General features: G+C 42.3%; 1 protein-coding gene across 1 annotated transcript; it reads left to right on the forward strand.

Moving 5' to 3' along the window:
- The first annotated feature begins 1,292 nt into the window (after positions 1-1,292).
- On the forward strand, positions 1,293-15,175 carry LOC125897261 (prolyl endopeptidase). The gene is made up of 14 exons (XM_049590451.1): positions 1,293-1,596; positions 1,956-2,030; positions 5,665-5,798; positions 5,884-6,014; positions 6,300-6,509; positions 6,750-6,871; positions 6,985-7,090; positions 7,452-7,643; positions 7,762-7,959; positions 8,175-8,278; positions 9,257-9,488; positions 10,363-10,494; positions 10,585-10,741; positions 13,974-15,175. The coding sequence occupies exons 1-14, from the start codon at positions 1,459-1,461 to the stop codon at positions 14,266-14,268; spliced, it is 2,226 nt and encodes a 741-aa protein (XP_049446408.1). The 5' UTR covers positions 1,293-1,458; the 3' UTR covers positions 14,269-15,175.
- Positions 15,176-15,816: the final 641 nt, after the last annotated feature.

A 15,816-nucleotide genomic window follows, 5' to 3' on the forward strand; every position in this document is an offset into this window, starting at 1 on the left:
ATCATTGTCAACAATAGTCCCTACATCCTCAAACGTGACGATAACAAAGTCTCAGTGTCCTCAGACGAGCTGATGATAAAATGTCCTCAATCTAGTACTAACTAATTAACAGTGTCTAACCCTGTTACCGTTGTTAAAATTGGTCAAATCTGTTGCTGTATCAAACTGCAAATGTAATAATCATCATCAGTCATAAACAAGTTTCAACCATTAAATGTGATCAGGTTTTGAGCCTTGTCCACGTTTGTGTCGGCTGCAGACTAACTTTGCAGAGATGGCTGCCATCTTGTTTCTACATGGATTGGTGTATTGTGCTCTTACTGCCACTAGATGGCACAAAAAAAGTGTCCACGAACAAGGACAACAGGCCTAATGCTGCGTTCCAGGCAAGTTTCTGAGCCTGTAAGTCACCACTTCAAGTCACGACTCATGACTTCATAGCGTTCCAGGCAATTCACGCCAAACCAACAAGTCGGACCATGCGGGGTTTATGTTTGTTTACAATTACTTCTATCGCCAAAGGTGCCTGTTCCTTGCTCATTTGAGCAAAAGGTATTTCTTGTCAGCGAGTACATAATCATTTGTGTATCATTTTGATGACAACGTGCAAATTTACTTTACATTTCCCTAAAGTTATTTTTTGTCTATTTCTATTTCTCATCGTGTATCACCGGCATCAGCACTGCATCCATGGGTGCTGCTATTGTTGTTTAGAGGGCTGTGTGATGTCAGAGAACGTAACTGGGAGTACATCGATGTGGTACGAGTTCGCGGGTGGTAAGTTACAGGTTTGACTGCCATTCCAGCGCACTTTCATGTGTAGAAGGTTGTAAAAACACGGGTTACGGGTTGCCTGGAATGCGCCATAAGTTAAGTAGAATGTAGTTTTAGGTCCGGTAAACTCAAAATGTAATATCCTCATATGAGGACGTAGGGTCTCAGGAGGATATGACAACAGAGTGAAAAAAAGGAATTTCCTCTGAGGGATTAATGAAATATATCTTCTTCCTCTAAAATCACGACTAATATTCCAGTCGCAACATCTGTCAAAGTTATTACAATAGAATTTTTAGCCCTACTTTGATATTTGCTGCAGTTTTACGAAAGTGCATTTGCATAGCTCTGCCTCCAGTTTTGCTTGAGAGAACTGAAGCACCATACAGGTATCATGCACACAAGATGACGTAAACTTGTTACAACAAGCCTGCATGTATGTTAACAAGAGAATGGTAAATTAGTTTAATATTGTTAACAGTGCACCACTTAGTTTAAAAGCTCACTATCCAGTGCTCATTGCCTGTCATTATTCAGACAACCTGTTCTCATGTCTTGCCAATAGAGGGCGCTCTTACATCTGGGCTGCTCCCCCCAGTAGCCACCGGTGTTGTCTTTAAAGTGCTCGTTGGCTGTGTGTAAGCAGGGCATTTTCTCTGCTAAAAGCTTCGGCGCCTTAAGTTGATGTTTTACAGGATCCACAGGGTCATTTCAAAACCACTATTTCAGTCTGTGAGGCAGCTTGTTTTCTTTCGCAGTTCCCGAAAACTGACCTCCAGAATGGCTTTCCAATACCCGCAGGCGTACCGTGACGATGCAGTTGTAAGTAAATGCTGCTAGCTAACTTAGCCTAGCGTGCTAATAAGCCGGGGTGCTTAATCATCACGCTTTTTCATTCATTAAAGTGAGCGCCTGCTTTGTTAGCATGCTAAGTTAGCCTAGCGTGCTCTGTCAACCCAGCTTGACTTTGTTGACAAATGCATGGGCAGTGGTTCCCAGTTAGCCTTAACTCACTGCAGTTCATATATAAAGCTAATTAGCACATTTGTTATGTGGCTAACGTTGCTAACCAACCTGGCGGTGCTAGCTTGGTAGCACAAGTCTGTCTTTTTTTGCCACACCTAGCTAGCTAGTTGAGCTCTTAGCAGCTGTCAATAACGTTATTGTTGCACCTGTCACAGATAGATGACTATCATGGCACCAAAGTACCAGATCCCTACAGTTGGCTGGAGGACCCGGACAGTGAGAAGACACAGGTAATCCTTATTTCTGTTTATCTTTACATTTAGCTATAATGTGAGTGTGTTACAGACTGAGGACACACATGATTTGGTGTCAAAGTGTTACTCTTACTGTACTAATATTTTGTTTATCTCGTGTTTTATAAGTGCTCACTGACACAAGTCACTTTTGTTATTATAATCAAATATTGGTGCTGGCTGTGTAATGTATTCACTTACAAATGCACTTATAACCACCAGCCTTAAAGGAACAGTGTGTAAGATTTAGTTGCATCAAGCGTAAAGATTGCAGATTGCAACCAGTGTAACTTCTCACAATCAGAAGTCCTTCAGCGTTCATTGTTCAGGAGTAGGGGTGTAACGGTACAGAAAAATCTCGGTTCGGTACGTACCTCGGTATACAAGTCACGGTTCGGTTTTTTTCGGTACAGTAATGAAAAAAATAGACAACTATTAAATATCTTTTACTTATTGGTAACCTTATTAAAACATACCACCACAGCAGTTAACTCTTTTCACACAATTTTTGAATGAAACAAATATATATAAAATCCTGCTTTTTCACATTGTTTGAATGAAAATAGAAATATAAAAGTGAAAAATAAAATCCTGCTGTTTTTTTTAACACATTTTTTGAATGAAAAATATAAATATACATTTCTGCTTTAACAGTTTTACTCAATTAAAATAAAAAGTATAGTGCAGCTGGTCAGCTATGAAGCCTGCTCAGGTTCAGTTTTACTAGGAACTTACTTAGCTTTCCCACTTTGTTAAAGTGCAGTAAACAAAACATGCTTATATCTAAAGTGCAGCTTAAACAATTTTACTCAACTCCAGTGGCATTGGTTATTTCTTTAGCGCGATGGTCAGGGAAACGCTCTTTCTTTTTAAACGACGATATCGTAGTTTGCACCAGATTGCTTTTTCTAGTTGTGCCGGTTAACGTTCAAACTCGGGTGGTGTCACTTTAGATGCGTTAGCAGGTTAGATGCAGTATGCCGACCGCTGGTCTGCAGTGTCGGCACACTGCTTTTGTCTTGTCCACTTGTTTATTTCCATCCTCGTATTTTACCCTGAAACCAAAGTGTTCCAAACGGAGGACTTAAGGTTTGCGGGTGGGTCTTCTGGTTCATCAGGCTCACTTGCCATGTTGTCAAAATGTGAGAATGCGCTGCACAAAGTGAAAGCGGAGATTTACGGTCGGATTCTGTCCATCACTGAATTATGTCCGTCGGGGAACTAGATATTTTAAATGGTTCGGCTCGCAAAAACGGAATTAAAATAAAACAAAATAAAATAAAATAAAATAATATCCTGCGCCCAATAATTCGGTACAGGGTCGTGCCGAACCGAAAGTCGCGTACCGAACAGTTCGACACAAATACATCTACCGTTACGGCCCTATTCAGGAGGTTTTTACTGGGAGCAGAGTTATCCTCCAAAACAAATGAACCAGAGGACTGCACTATGAAACAAGTTCAAATTGACTGACCCTAACATTGGCGGTCTGGATAACCGGTACTACAAAGCTGGTTATCAACTAGTTCAGTCAACTCTGGGTTTTCCTCTCCAGCCATTTCATGTGAAAGAGGCAGGGGTGCCAACTAAATCATCAGAACCATGAATGAAGTAGGCTGCTTCATATGATATGAGATGAAACAGTACTGAAAGTGTCTGCAATTGCGAGACTGTAACATGTCAGTGACCCGTTATGCAAATGATACTCTGTAATCTTGTAACTGAAGATGCAGAAATATTGAAAACACTATCCAAAAATTCAGTCAGCCAAGACCTAAATTAGGTTTAGGTATCACTCAACTATGTGACATCATTACAGAATATTTTTTGCCATTTAGTTGGAAGATGACAACACTACTCTGAATATGTCACATAAAACACTTTAAAGGGATGCCAGACTGTTTCTGCTGCTGCAGTAAAGAGTGGAAAAGTAGCCTCGTTAATGACTGATGAGTCTGTCTGACCGAGATGTTTTATATATAATGGGAGCCAGTTAACAGTGTGTGGATTAGTTTTCTAATAAAATATTAGCTTTTTTATGCTAGTTTTCATCACACAGGTGTCTCATGTTATTTTGAGCCGCAGTGATGGAATCGGGGTGTAAAATAGCAACACTGTCACTGCGGACTGAAATGAATTTTGCAGAAGTTATACAGCCAGAATCATGTGTTTAGTGTTGTAGATGATCTCTCTGTGAGAAGCCCTGTTTTAAAACCAGCCGAAATAGAGCTCTGAAACAATGAAATGATTCTACTGACCTGTAACAATATATAGGTTACTGTTTTTAAACTGAGACTCCGGACTTTCACTCAGGTCGGCATACTTTTTTCTTAAGTGATCTGATTGATCCGAGGTCAGGGTGTTGACAGGCTGTGATCCAACACTCTTTTTTTTGGGGGGGGGGGGGGGGGGGGCAGCCTTTAATTTTTATGACAGTCAAGTGTGAAAGGGGGAGAGAGAGAGGGAATGACATGCAGCAAAGCACCACAGGCTGGAGTCGAACCCAGGCCGCCGCGGCAACAGCCTCGTACATGGGGTGCCTGCTCTACCACTAAGCAACCGACGCCCCGTGTGATCCAGTACTCTTAAATCAACCTGCTCTGGAGCATGTTAGCTGTTCAGCATAAATTATCACAGTGATTTATCCCAGTAAAAAGAGAACCGGCTTTGTAGTACTGAAAACCCAGAGTTAACCCAGAAGTTACCTCGTTAACATCAAATCCTGCTTTATAATACAGGCCTCAGGTGATTAAAACCAGTCAAAACACTGACTGAAGGGTATTTGTATTTAAAAAAAAAAAAAAATCATTGTTTCTCCAGTGCTGTTTTCTGTTGGAGACGAGCCGCCAGCCCAGCACCTGCTAATGTGTGCTCACCTTTACTCTCTGATAACTTAAGATCCAGACGTTTCTGAGGTTTTTAGTGAGACCTGAATTATCTGCAGAGGTCTCTTCCTTTCCAAAACAAACAGATACAATGATTTAAACCAGTAAAACACTAAATAAAGTAGTTTTGTTTTATATTTAGAGGCAAAATCCTGAGTAGTCACATCTAAAGCCAGTGTGGTTTGTCTTTTCTGAGCATCCACTAGATACATTGTTAAATCGCAGTGTATTTTATCGCAATATTATTGTATCATCACTTAAGTATTGTAATAATGTTGTATTGTGGATCCTCTGAAGATTCCCACCCCTTATTGAAACTTGGCGGTGCAATGTGACAATCTGCATAGACAAGGACTTACTCCTTATGTAAACATAATCGGCTCAATTTAAGGTAAAGGAAATGCAACAGTTATTAGTTTCGGGTGATTATACACTAAAGAAAAAATACTTATTATATCATATTCCATTTCTGCCAATATAACCTCCTAAATGTTACACATTGTACCCATAAGTGTTGTCGATATGACTAGGGGCCTGTCCCGACATGCCCGTTTACTGACTGATCTAGATAACTTTGCTGACTAAAACCTGGATCCCCCTGTAGTCTGAAACGTAATGTAAAAACACCTGCTTTTACTCAACTAAGGTATTCGGATAAATCAGTACATCGGCTTCTTGGAACTGACCACAGAGATTACAATACGTGGATGAGTAAAACCTGTCTGTGTTGTGTCATCTTCCACCAGGCCTTTGTCACGGCTCAGAACCAGCTGACATTGCCATTTTTAGAGCGCTGCGAGGTGCGAGACCTGTTCAAGGAGCGCATGACCGAGCTGTATGACTACCCCAAGTATAGCTGTCCCTTTAAGAGGGGGAACAGGTATGACACAGTCATGTTACGGCACTTCTGCGACACATCTGTGAAAATATTTATTTAACTTCACACTGTCTCACCTGGTTTTCAGGTACTTTCACTTCTACAACACAGGCCTCCAAAACCAGAGTGTGATGTACGTGCAGGAGAGTCTGGACGCTGAGCCCACAGTCTTCTTGGATCCTAACACATTTTCTGATGATGGCACTGTTGCCCTGCGAGGTACCAACAGAGACTGATGTGAAAACAAACTAGCAGTGTGTTTTATTACTTCTTTTATTATTTTAGCACCATTCTTTAATGCTTTTTGGACATCTTTTGCATTTCTGCTCCTCTGCCTTGACATAATAGATTCTTGATATGGTAATAACAGCTGACTTTCGATCCTCTGTTGTCTTCATATCCAGAAATAGCCTTCTATTTATAGCATCCACATCAACGGCTAAATAAAGAATGTTAAATGACTCTTTGTTAACGTTCTGTTTCTGCTCCTCTGATTGCTTCAAGGCTATGCATTCTCTGAGGACGGGGAGTACCTGGCATACGGCACCAGTGCCAGCGGTTCGGACTGGGTGGAGATCCGCTTCCTGCAGGTTGAAGGCGCCAAGCCTCTGGAGGACCGCCTGGAGCGAGTCAAGTTTAGCTGCATGTCCTGGACCCATGATGGGAAGGGGCTTTTCTACAACTCCTACCCCGAGCAGGAGGGCAAGAGCGACGGTGAGGGCAAGACGGTGTTAGGTTGCATGTTCAAATCCTACCACAACTGTCCCTTAGCATGAAAACAAAATATATTAGCTGGTTGGTTTGTTGCTTCCTCTGCTCCCACATCTCTGATGCATCAGTGTTGTTTCTGCAGTCCACACCCACCCACTTCACGTCCTTACTTCTCTCATCAGACAAGTTGTATTTTGCTGCCACTAGGGGGCGATGCTGAACGTAAAATGATTTGTCTCCTAGGCACTGAGACCTCCACTAACCTGCACCAGAAGCTCTACTTCCACGTTCTGGGGACTCCGCAGTCTGAGGACGTGCTGTGCGCCGAATTTCCTGACCACCCCAAATGGATGGGAGGAGCTGAGGTATGCCAGACAGGTTTTTTCCCCCTGCTCCAAAACATAAACCAAAATGACTTCAGTAGAGTGCACGTGATTTGATATTCAGAGAGGGTTTAGTGATTGCATATATATTGCAGGTGTCAGACGATGGGCGCTACGTGCTGCTGTCTATCAGGGAAGGTTGTGATCCGGTCAACAGACTGTGGTATTGTGACCTTCAGACCACTCCTCAGGGTATCACAGGTACGTTACCCCCTGATGCTTGGTCATTGTTCTGTTAGCTCATTGGTTGTTTTAACTGTGTAGAGAAAAGGCTCTATGAATATAACTTGTGTTCAGGTCTTCACTCTGTCCTCATCCTGTGGGATTTTCCTAAAGGTTATATGTTGAATAATAATCTAACCTTTGAAAATAACAATTTCTTTTAGATTTCCTCATAGAAATGAAAAAGCTGAGATTTAGCCAACTGTAAAGTTTTCTTCAACCCCTTAAAATCAATAAGGCCTTTCAATTCCCTGTGGCACTTCAGCGAACTCTAGTGGCTGTCGGGACCCTCAGCTTGGGAACCAGTGCATTATAGGACTAAAATACTCCTTATGTTTAGGACTTTTGCCATGGGTGAAGCTAATCGACAACTTCGACGCCGAGTACGAGTACGTGACCAACGAGGGCACGTTGTTCACGTTCAAGACCAACCTGGACGCCCCGCGCTACCGCCTCATCAACATCGACTTTGCCTCACCAGCTCAGAGCAGCTGGAAAGAGCTCATCCCTCAACATGACAAGGACGTTATTGGTGAGCAGTTGCAATGTTCCTGTGATTATTAAAGTATAAAGAATGGGTGGTGGAATCTCTCTTAATGTCACCTGAAATACAAATTTCAGTCTTTTCTCGGCTGTGTGTCTCCCTGCAGTGTTCGCCACCTGTACATACTCCAGCTACCTGTTTGTGTGTTTCCTCCACGACGTGAAGAATGTGTTGAAAATGTACCGTCTGAGCTCGGGGGAGGAGCTGAGGACCTTCCCTCTCGACGTGGGCTCCGTGGTGGGTTTCACAGGGCGGAAGAGGGACTCGGAGATCTTCTACTATTTCACCTCCTTCCTCTCCCCGGGTATGAGGACACTAAATACATAGTGTTACACATAAACTAGATAACTGCTTGGGTTGTGTAATAGTAATAGACGCTGTGTCACTTAATTGCTGCAGAAAATAATGGTAGTTAAGAGTTGAGGCATTAAGTGCTACAACATGCACTGAACACATATTGTCAAAGTGATTTAAAGATTGTAGAACAAATGAAATGAGGTTTTCTTCTCCTGCGTCCAGCCATCATTTACCACTGCGACCTGACGAAGGAGCCGCTGCAGCCCCACATCTTCAGAGAGGTCACTGTCAAAGGCTTCAACCCCTCTGACTACCAGACCACCCAGGTACCCACAACATTTCAGCGCTTCCTTTTGTTTGTAGACACAATATCCATGATTTCTAACAGGGCTGTGCAATATATTTAATTCAATACAGACAAATACAAAACCGTACTAATGAACTTTCAATAATATAGGCCTATATTTTATCTACAAGTGCACATCACACACTGAGCGAGCCGCCTGTTAATGACGCTGTCGGCTAATGGGCATGTAGCTACTTCCATGTTTCAGATGATACGTCATGTTTGTAGTCGACCAGTGAAGATGAGTTTACATATCACCTTGGGTTCGTCCTTCACCTTCTCAAAATGATCCCACACTTTGGATTTCCTGCCCGACATGTTATTAACTAGCCTGTGGAATAACCGCAGATACCAGCAATACACAATATCTGTATCGGGGTATTTGGTCAAAAAATGTTGTGAAGAAATAGGAAGAAGTCCGTCTCTTCATTGTCTTTCCTGATAACTCTTCTCCCAGCGACGCTAAAGGAGATATGTGCTTCTAGACGAGGACAAATCATTCCAGTCTGTTGAAATGCGACTGGTGGCTTTTAAAATTTGGCGAAAGACATATTTCTCAACTCGTCTTCATACAGATTTTCAATGTGACATGTTATTTTAAATGCAAGGCAGTAAAGCTTCTGGCAGCGCAGCGTCTCACAGTCTGGTTTATTGTTCTATCCCCACTGAGCTGAGTGATCCCAACAAAAACATTCTAAAAGTATAAATAAGCACCAAGGACAGACTTTTGTTTGCAAGTCTCTTTGTCCTCTCCTTTCATCCGCCTCAGACACAAGGACAGACGAAGATTCAAGAATAGCTTCATCGCTAAATCCTCATTAGCACCAAGACAAACCCTCATAAAGATATTCACTGCTCCCATGTGTGTCTGAGATACCCATTCCCTGTTTTTTTCCTGGCACTGTTTCCACTCCTGTTTGTGTTCCTGATGGTGTGTCTTTCTCTATGTCTTTGCCAGATCTTCTATCCCTCCAAGGATGGCACTCAAATCCCCATGTTTATCGTTCACAAGAAGGGCATCAAATTGGATGGCTCCCATCCAGGTTTTCTGTACGGCTACGGTGGTTTCAACATCTCCATCACGCCGAGCTACAGCGTCTCCCGACTCATCTTTGTCAGACATCTGGGGGGAGTCCTGGCTGTTGCCAACATTCGAGGAGGAGGAGAGTATGGGGAGACCTGGCACAAAGGTGTTCATCCATCTTGTTTGTTATCTGCCTGGAGGGAATCATGCATTTGGTCGTGTGGTGTGTGTCTTTCTGTCTGCAGCTAATCTCGCAACATGGCAGACAAATCAGTGTAATATTTTGTATGTGCATGTATGACTGTATGCTCAAGATCTTGTGATATACAATTGTTAAATAACCTGTTTTATTGACTGTTTTATACCGTCGCTGACTGCTGACTCCTCACTCCTCACTGCGCTTTATTGATCAGTAGGAGCTGCAAGTCCTCAACAAAGTCATGTAGAAAAACTTTTCTGGATATCATCTTGGCCAAAAACACCAAGCCTCACAGTCTGACGCAGGCCACATTTGTTGTGGCTCAAAATTTGAAATCCATAGAAAAGCTTAGTCTCATTTTGAACTGGAGTAGCTGCAGATTAATTACATAACCAACATGTTATCCTCGCAGCCATCTTGACTTGTTTAGGAATCAGGAGGGACAATTCTACCGCGACGCCAGGTAGAGATCTGGAGTCTCATTTATAATACAATGCATAGGATCCATGCTATAAGTGTACATACGAACATAAGCCAAACATGGTGTGCACCAAAAAATATGATACAATTTCTACAATCAGGCTGCTACCTCACCATCTGTGTCGCACATTTCCTGTCTCCAGGATGTTAGTAAGCATGGGTCAAAGTTTCTCCCATCAAGTCTTTTCTTATAGGTCATAATTTCTGATTGGGAAGTGGCGTACGCCTCTTTCAGGCCTCCTTTTGTGCGTTCGCAGTGTTTATAAATGAGGCCCCTGCTCTATACTTGGTGCATTTTTCTAGTTCAAAATAACACCAGCACAAACCCTTCATTTACATACTTTGTGTTTTTCCCTCTCAGCTGGCATGTTGGCCAACAAGCAGAACTGCTTCACAGACTTCCAGTGTGCGGCTGAGTATCTCATCAAGGAAGGATACACTTCTCCTTCCAAGCTGACTATAAATGGAGGCTCCAACGGTGGCCTGCTAGTAGGTGCGTATGCTGCTGGATCATTTTCAGATGAAGCCTCAAACAATTTATCATCAGTGCCTGGTGTGTCTGACTGTGTGTTTCCTCCCTCAGCGGCCTGCGTGAACCAGCGGCCCGAGCTGTTTGGCTGTGCTGTCGCTCAGGTAGGCGTCATGGACATGCTGAAATTTCACAAGTTCACCATCGGCCACGCCTGGACCACAGACTTTGGCTGCTCTGAAGACAAAGAGCAGTTTGAATGGCTCATCAAGTAAGTGTTCAGAATATATGTCAGCAGTAATGTAAATATACAGAGTGTGCTGAAAACATATAAACTACGTCACTGAAGCATTTCTGGTTCAACTGTTGGTAGCTTCTTCCTCATCTCTGTATTGACACTAATTTACGTTATGTTCATATTATTTCCATGAGTTGAATGCTGATCGCCCACACCATCAGGTCCTGGGGTTTCCTTTGCTTAAATGTCTCCACACAAAAGAATATTAATGACCATGTTTTCCCTGCGACATTACCATCAGTGATAAACCACCCAGATCCTGACACATCTTGTCTTGTGATCAATGTTATTAGACAATGGCCTACTCACTCATTAAATATATATATATAGTATTTGCTGAGTGAAATAGCACCTCTGCTTTTATCCCCCTGAAGGTTAATGTTTTATTTCATAAAAGTGTATTGATTTTTTTATGATATAGGCGGAGGTGGACTTTGCTCCACCCCTGCTATAAAACAGCGAGGGAGACGCTGACTTACATATCTAATAGCAACAGTCTGTGTTTAATGACCTAATTAAGAGCAATGACTGAGCTGTGACATCGGACTTGAGCCAGGAAAAGGCTTGAGAAGAACCAAAGTTACCCACACAGTGGCAAAAGAGTCTTTATTTGAAGAGCACTTCTTTAGGTTAAAGAAATTCATATTAAGGCACATCAAGGAAGAAATTTGTCAATTCACTAAACACTGACTGATTTCACCAGAAAAAAACCTTATGACAAACATTAGAGCTGAAATAATTAGTTGATTAATTTGTCAGGCAAATGGTTCCCAACCTGTTTCATTAAGGGACCACCTGTCTACCATTGAGTTAAGTGACAACACCTCACTAAGTGACATGTATTACGGATATTTCATCTTGTATTTAATGCATAATAATAGCAGTACAGAACAACTGATATACTGTACAGCAACTGCAGAGAGTTTGTGCAAAATGAGCGATGATTATGAATTCTGAGCAGGTTATTTCCCGTCATATTGCATCTCAGGTGAGTTATTTCCAATATTTGTAGGATTTTTATACAATTCTGTCTGTATTATGAGTTTTGCGTCTATTTTGAACAGTTATGCATAATATATAGGCTTCTTTTTTGATTTAATGTTTCCTTCTCTCTGACTCTTCACCATTGTTCAGTTAGCTCTTTGGTTACTTTGAAGAAGACTTTGTGAATGTAGCTTGTGCTCAGCTCTTCACCATGTCCTTATCCTGTTGAGTTTATGTGTGGACTAATAATCTAAACTTTAAAAATAACGATTTCATTTAGTTTTCTTCAGAGAAAAAAAATGATGCTGAGATAAAGGCCTAGTGTGTATACTTTTTAAAAGTTTTCTCACACCCCTTAAAATCAAGAAGGCATCGCAACCCCCCCATGAAGCGTTGGTGACCCAACCTGGGGGTCCATACTCCCAGGTTGGGTACGAGTGGATTAAACTGACTGAATTCACTAGCTGATCAACACAAACTCAAAGGAGCATTGTGTAGGACAGTGGTTCCCAACAGGTGGGTTGAGGTCCAAAAGTGAGCTGTGGGTCTACTTTGAAAAGACTTGAGAACGTGTCAAGTTTGTAAAGCACACTTAATTTGCGGCACAGAGCTTTCATTTTGATTTGCCATTTCCTGTTGTAGAGTGAGTGAATATTGGACAGCTATGTAACACAAACAGCAAACTAGTTTGATGACATGGCCAAAGGCAAGTATGACTCTGAGTGTATTAAACTGTGTGGAGCTTAAGTTAATGAATAAGGAGAAATCTGGACCCCATGGTGGGACCAGTTGGGAACCAGTGGTACAGGATTAAGGGGAATCTTTCGGCAGAAATTTAATATGATAGACGTAATTGTGTTTTCATTAGTGTATAATCACCAGAAACTAGAATTTGTTGTGTTTTCGACAGCTTTAAAGGGATAGTGCACCCGAAAATGAAAATTCAGCCATTATCTACTCACCCATATGCCGAGGGAGGCTCAGGTAAAGTTTTAGAGTCCTCACATCACTTGTGGAGATCCAAGAGGAGAATGGGTAGCAACACAACTCCACCTAATGGAGGCTTACGGCGCCCCAGATTTAAACGTCCAAAAACGCATATTGAAACATTGAAACCACAAAATATCTCCATACTGCTCGTCCGTAGTGATCCAAGTGTCCTGAAGCCCCAACATAAAAAGACGTTTGGAAAAACGTCATTTGAACAGTGTTTTTAGCCTCATTATAGCCTGTAGCTCTAACTGCTTCTCTCTGCACTGCATTCATGCGTGCGCGAGACCGTGAGACATGGGCAACGCTTTCATGTGTATTCATGTGCTTTCGCTGGTCTCCCGTGCAAGCACGCACATGTGAGCGCAGTGCACAGAGAGGCAGTTAGAGCTGCAGGCTTCAATACCCCCTCTTCCTTTGGATCTCCGCAAGTGATGAGAGGACTCTAAAACTTCACCTGAGCCTCCCTCGGCATATGGGTGAGTAGATAATGGCTGAATTTTCATTTTGGGTGCACTATCCCTTTAAAGCCTTTACACACCAGGAACGTGACGAATAAATGACACAAGAATGTGAAATACTCACCTGCAAATATTTCGCATCAAAACTAGTCATACTCGCAGGGATGCAGTTGAGACAGGTCTGCCATTGTCGCAATATCCATTCCTTACGTGATTGGCTGAAGCCTTGATTTGTTTTGTGAAAGCTCAGAAACATCAGACACGTCATGAAATAATTATATAACTTTTTCCCGGCATAATATATTGGTGTTCGAATTAATTGCACGGAAAAAATGACCTTGGTGCGTAAAGACCTTTTAAAAAGAGCCATTCATATCTGTATATGGAGTGGGTCCTCTCCCATGGAGCCTGCCATGTTTCTACAGTAGCCCAGAAGAGACAAAACATGCACTGGCTCAAGAGAGGGCCTTTTGTGTTTTTAAGTTACCTGAAGGCAGGTTCTCTACACGCTTGGAAAGGGAGGGTTATTCAGTTGGTTGCAAACTCAACACCAGATGCCACTAAATCCGATGCACTGCTTCTTAAATAGGCGGCTACTTGTATAGTTTTCAGTCATTATTTAAGCAAAATATCTCATATTTTCTAGTTTCTGCCTCAAATGTGAGAACTGGCTGCTTGTCTTTGTCATATGTTAGTCAGTCGAGTATTTTTGGGTTTTGGAACACTTGGTTGGAGGTTTTTTGAAGAAGCCATCTGCTCCTCTTCACCAGATACTCCCCGCTCCACAACATCCACGTCCCAGAAGGCAATGGGGTCCAGTACCCTGCGGTGCTCCTCCTGACAGGGGACCACGACGACCGGGTGGTGCCCCTCCACTCCCTCAAATACATCGCCACCCTGCAGCACATCGTGGGCCGCAGCACCAAGCAGTCAAACCCCCTGTTCATCCTTGTGGACACAAAGTCAGGCCACGGTGCCGGCAAGCCCACCAGCAAGGTGATCCAGGAGGTGGCCGACACCTACGCCTTTATCGCTCGCTGTCTCAAAATCTCCTGGGTGAAATAACCTGGGCCTCCTGCTAAAGTGTGTGGGGTTTGTTTTGTTTTCTTACGTTAACTCAAATCATCTTTGGAATACTGTTCATACCAGCTGTTTACACTTTCTTTATAAGACACCGACACAGTACTGGATCTTTTAACTCACTATTACCCAGCCACCATTACTACATCTTTTGTTACTGTCTTTCTTTGTGATTATCTTCCCCTCCCTCCCCCTCTCAGCGTGAGCCTGATACAGACTCATCTGCCCCAGCTGCACCTGCACACAACTATAAGCCAACACACAGCACTCACAGCTAGCATACCCTCTCCTGTCGGCCATGTAATGAAACAAAGAATGACTACATTATCAGTGTGTGTGTGTAAAAGGAGGGGGTACCTTCACGGTTCCAATAATCAGCCAATCAGCAGTCACAGTCATGAGGTCAGAGTGGCAAAAGTTTATTTGGAGATTGGTTTCTGCGTCCTCCGGGGGCTTCAACACGATGCTTATTATTTATTTAACGTTTGTGCACAGAATGGAGGCTGTGGGATGTTGAATGACTCCAGCATGTACAAGTATAGTGCAAATGATGACCGTGCAAGTCGACAGTATTGCTGTGGATGAGAAACTTGCAAAAAACTGCATTATGTGTATGCATGAAAGAGTGTGTGTGTTCTGTGTGTGTGTGTGTGTGTGTGTGTGTGTGTGTGTGTGTGTGTGTGTTTAAATGTCAGTCCCCGCATTTCTTTCAGACTGATAATGATTTCTACCTCTTGACATGTGCTGATTGTTTGCCTTTTACAGGGAACAAAACACAATGCCACAACTACAATAAACAACTTTTTAAACTGATTCATTATGCCCGTTTATTCTGTCACGATGTTAAAGGGACAGTTCACTCTAAAATTAAAAATACATATTCTTCCTCTTACCTGTGGTGCTGTTTATCAGTCTAGATTGTTTTGGTGTGAGTTGCAGAGTGTTGGAAATATCGATCATAGAGATGTCTGCCTTCTCTCTAATATAATGGAAGTAGATGGCACTCGGCTTGTGGTACTCAAAACTTAAAAAAAAACATTTTCACAATTATGTCTCTTTTCAAAAATCATGACTCTGTAACTCAAGATAATCCATAGTCCTTGTTTTGAGCAGTTTCATAAAGGTACAACAACTCTGATTCCAAAAAAGTGGGGACACAGTGTGAATGAATGCAATTATTTGCTAATCCTTTTCCACATATCTTCAATTAAATACAGTGCAAAGACAAGATGGTTAATGTTTGAACTAATAAGGTTAGGTTTTTTTATGAATATACACTTATTCTGAATCTGATGCCTGCAGCACATTCCAAAAACTCAGGACAGGGGCGTGTTTACCACTGTGTGACATCATCTTTTACCATCTCTCAGTAAGCAACCTGACACCACTGATGGTTGAAGTTTTGAAAGTTAAATTCTTCCCCATCTTTGCTTGAGATACGACTTCAGCTGCTCAACAATCCGGTGTCTCTGTTGCTGTGTTTTGAGCTTCAAAATACACCACACATTTTAAATGGGAGTCAGGTCAGGACTT

Source organism: Epinephelus fuscoguttatus, linkage group LG11 (genome assembly GCF_011397635.1).
Source record: "Epinephelus fuscoguttatus linkage group LG11, E.fuscoguttatus.final_Chr_v1".
NCBI lineage: Eukaryota > Metazoa > Chordata > Actinopteri > Perciformes > Serranidae > Epinephelus > Epinephelus fuscoguttatus.

Coding starts and splice junctions, on each gene's coding strand:
- LOC125897261 (XM_049590451.1), top strand. CDS start 1,459: ATGTTTTACAGGATCCACAGGGTCATTTCAAAACCACTATTTCAGTCT. Junction 2,031..5,664: donor CGGACAGTGAGAAGACACAG/GTAATCCTTATT, acceptor ATCTTCCACCAG/GCCTTTGTCACGGCTCAGAA. Junction 7,960..8,174: donor CACCTCCTTCCTCTCCCCGG/GTATGAGGACAC, acceptor TCCTGCGTCCAG/CCATCATTTACCACTGCGAC.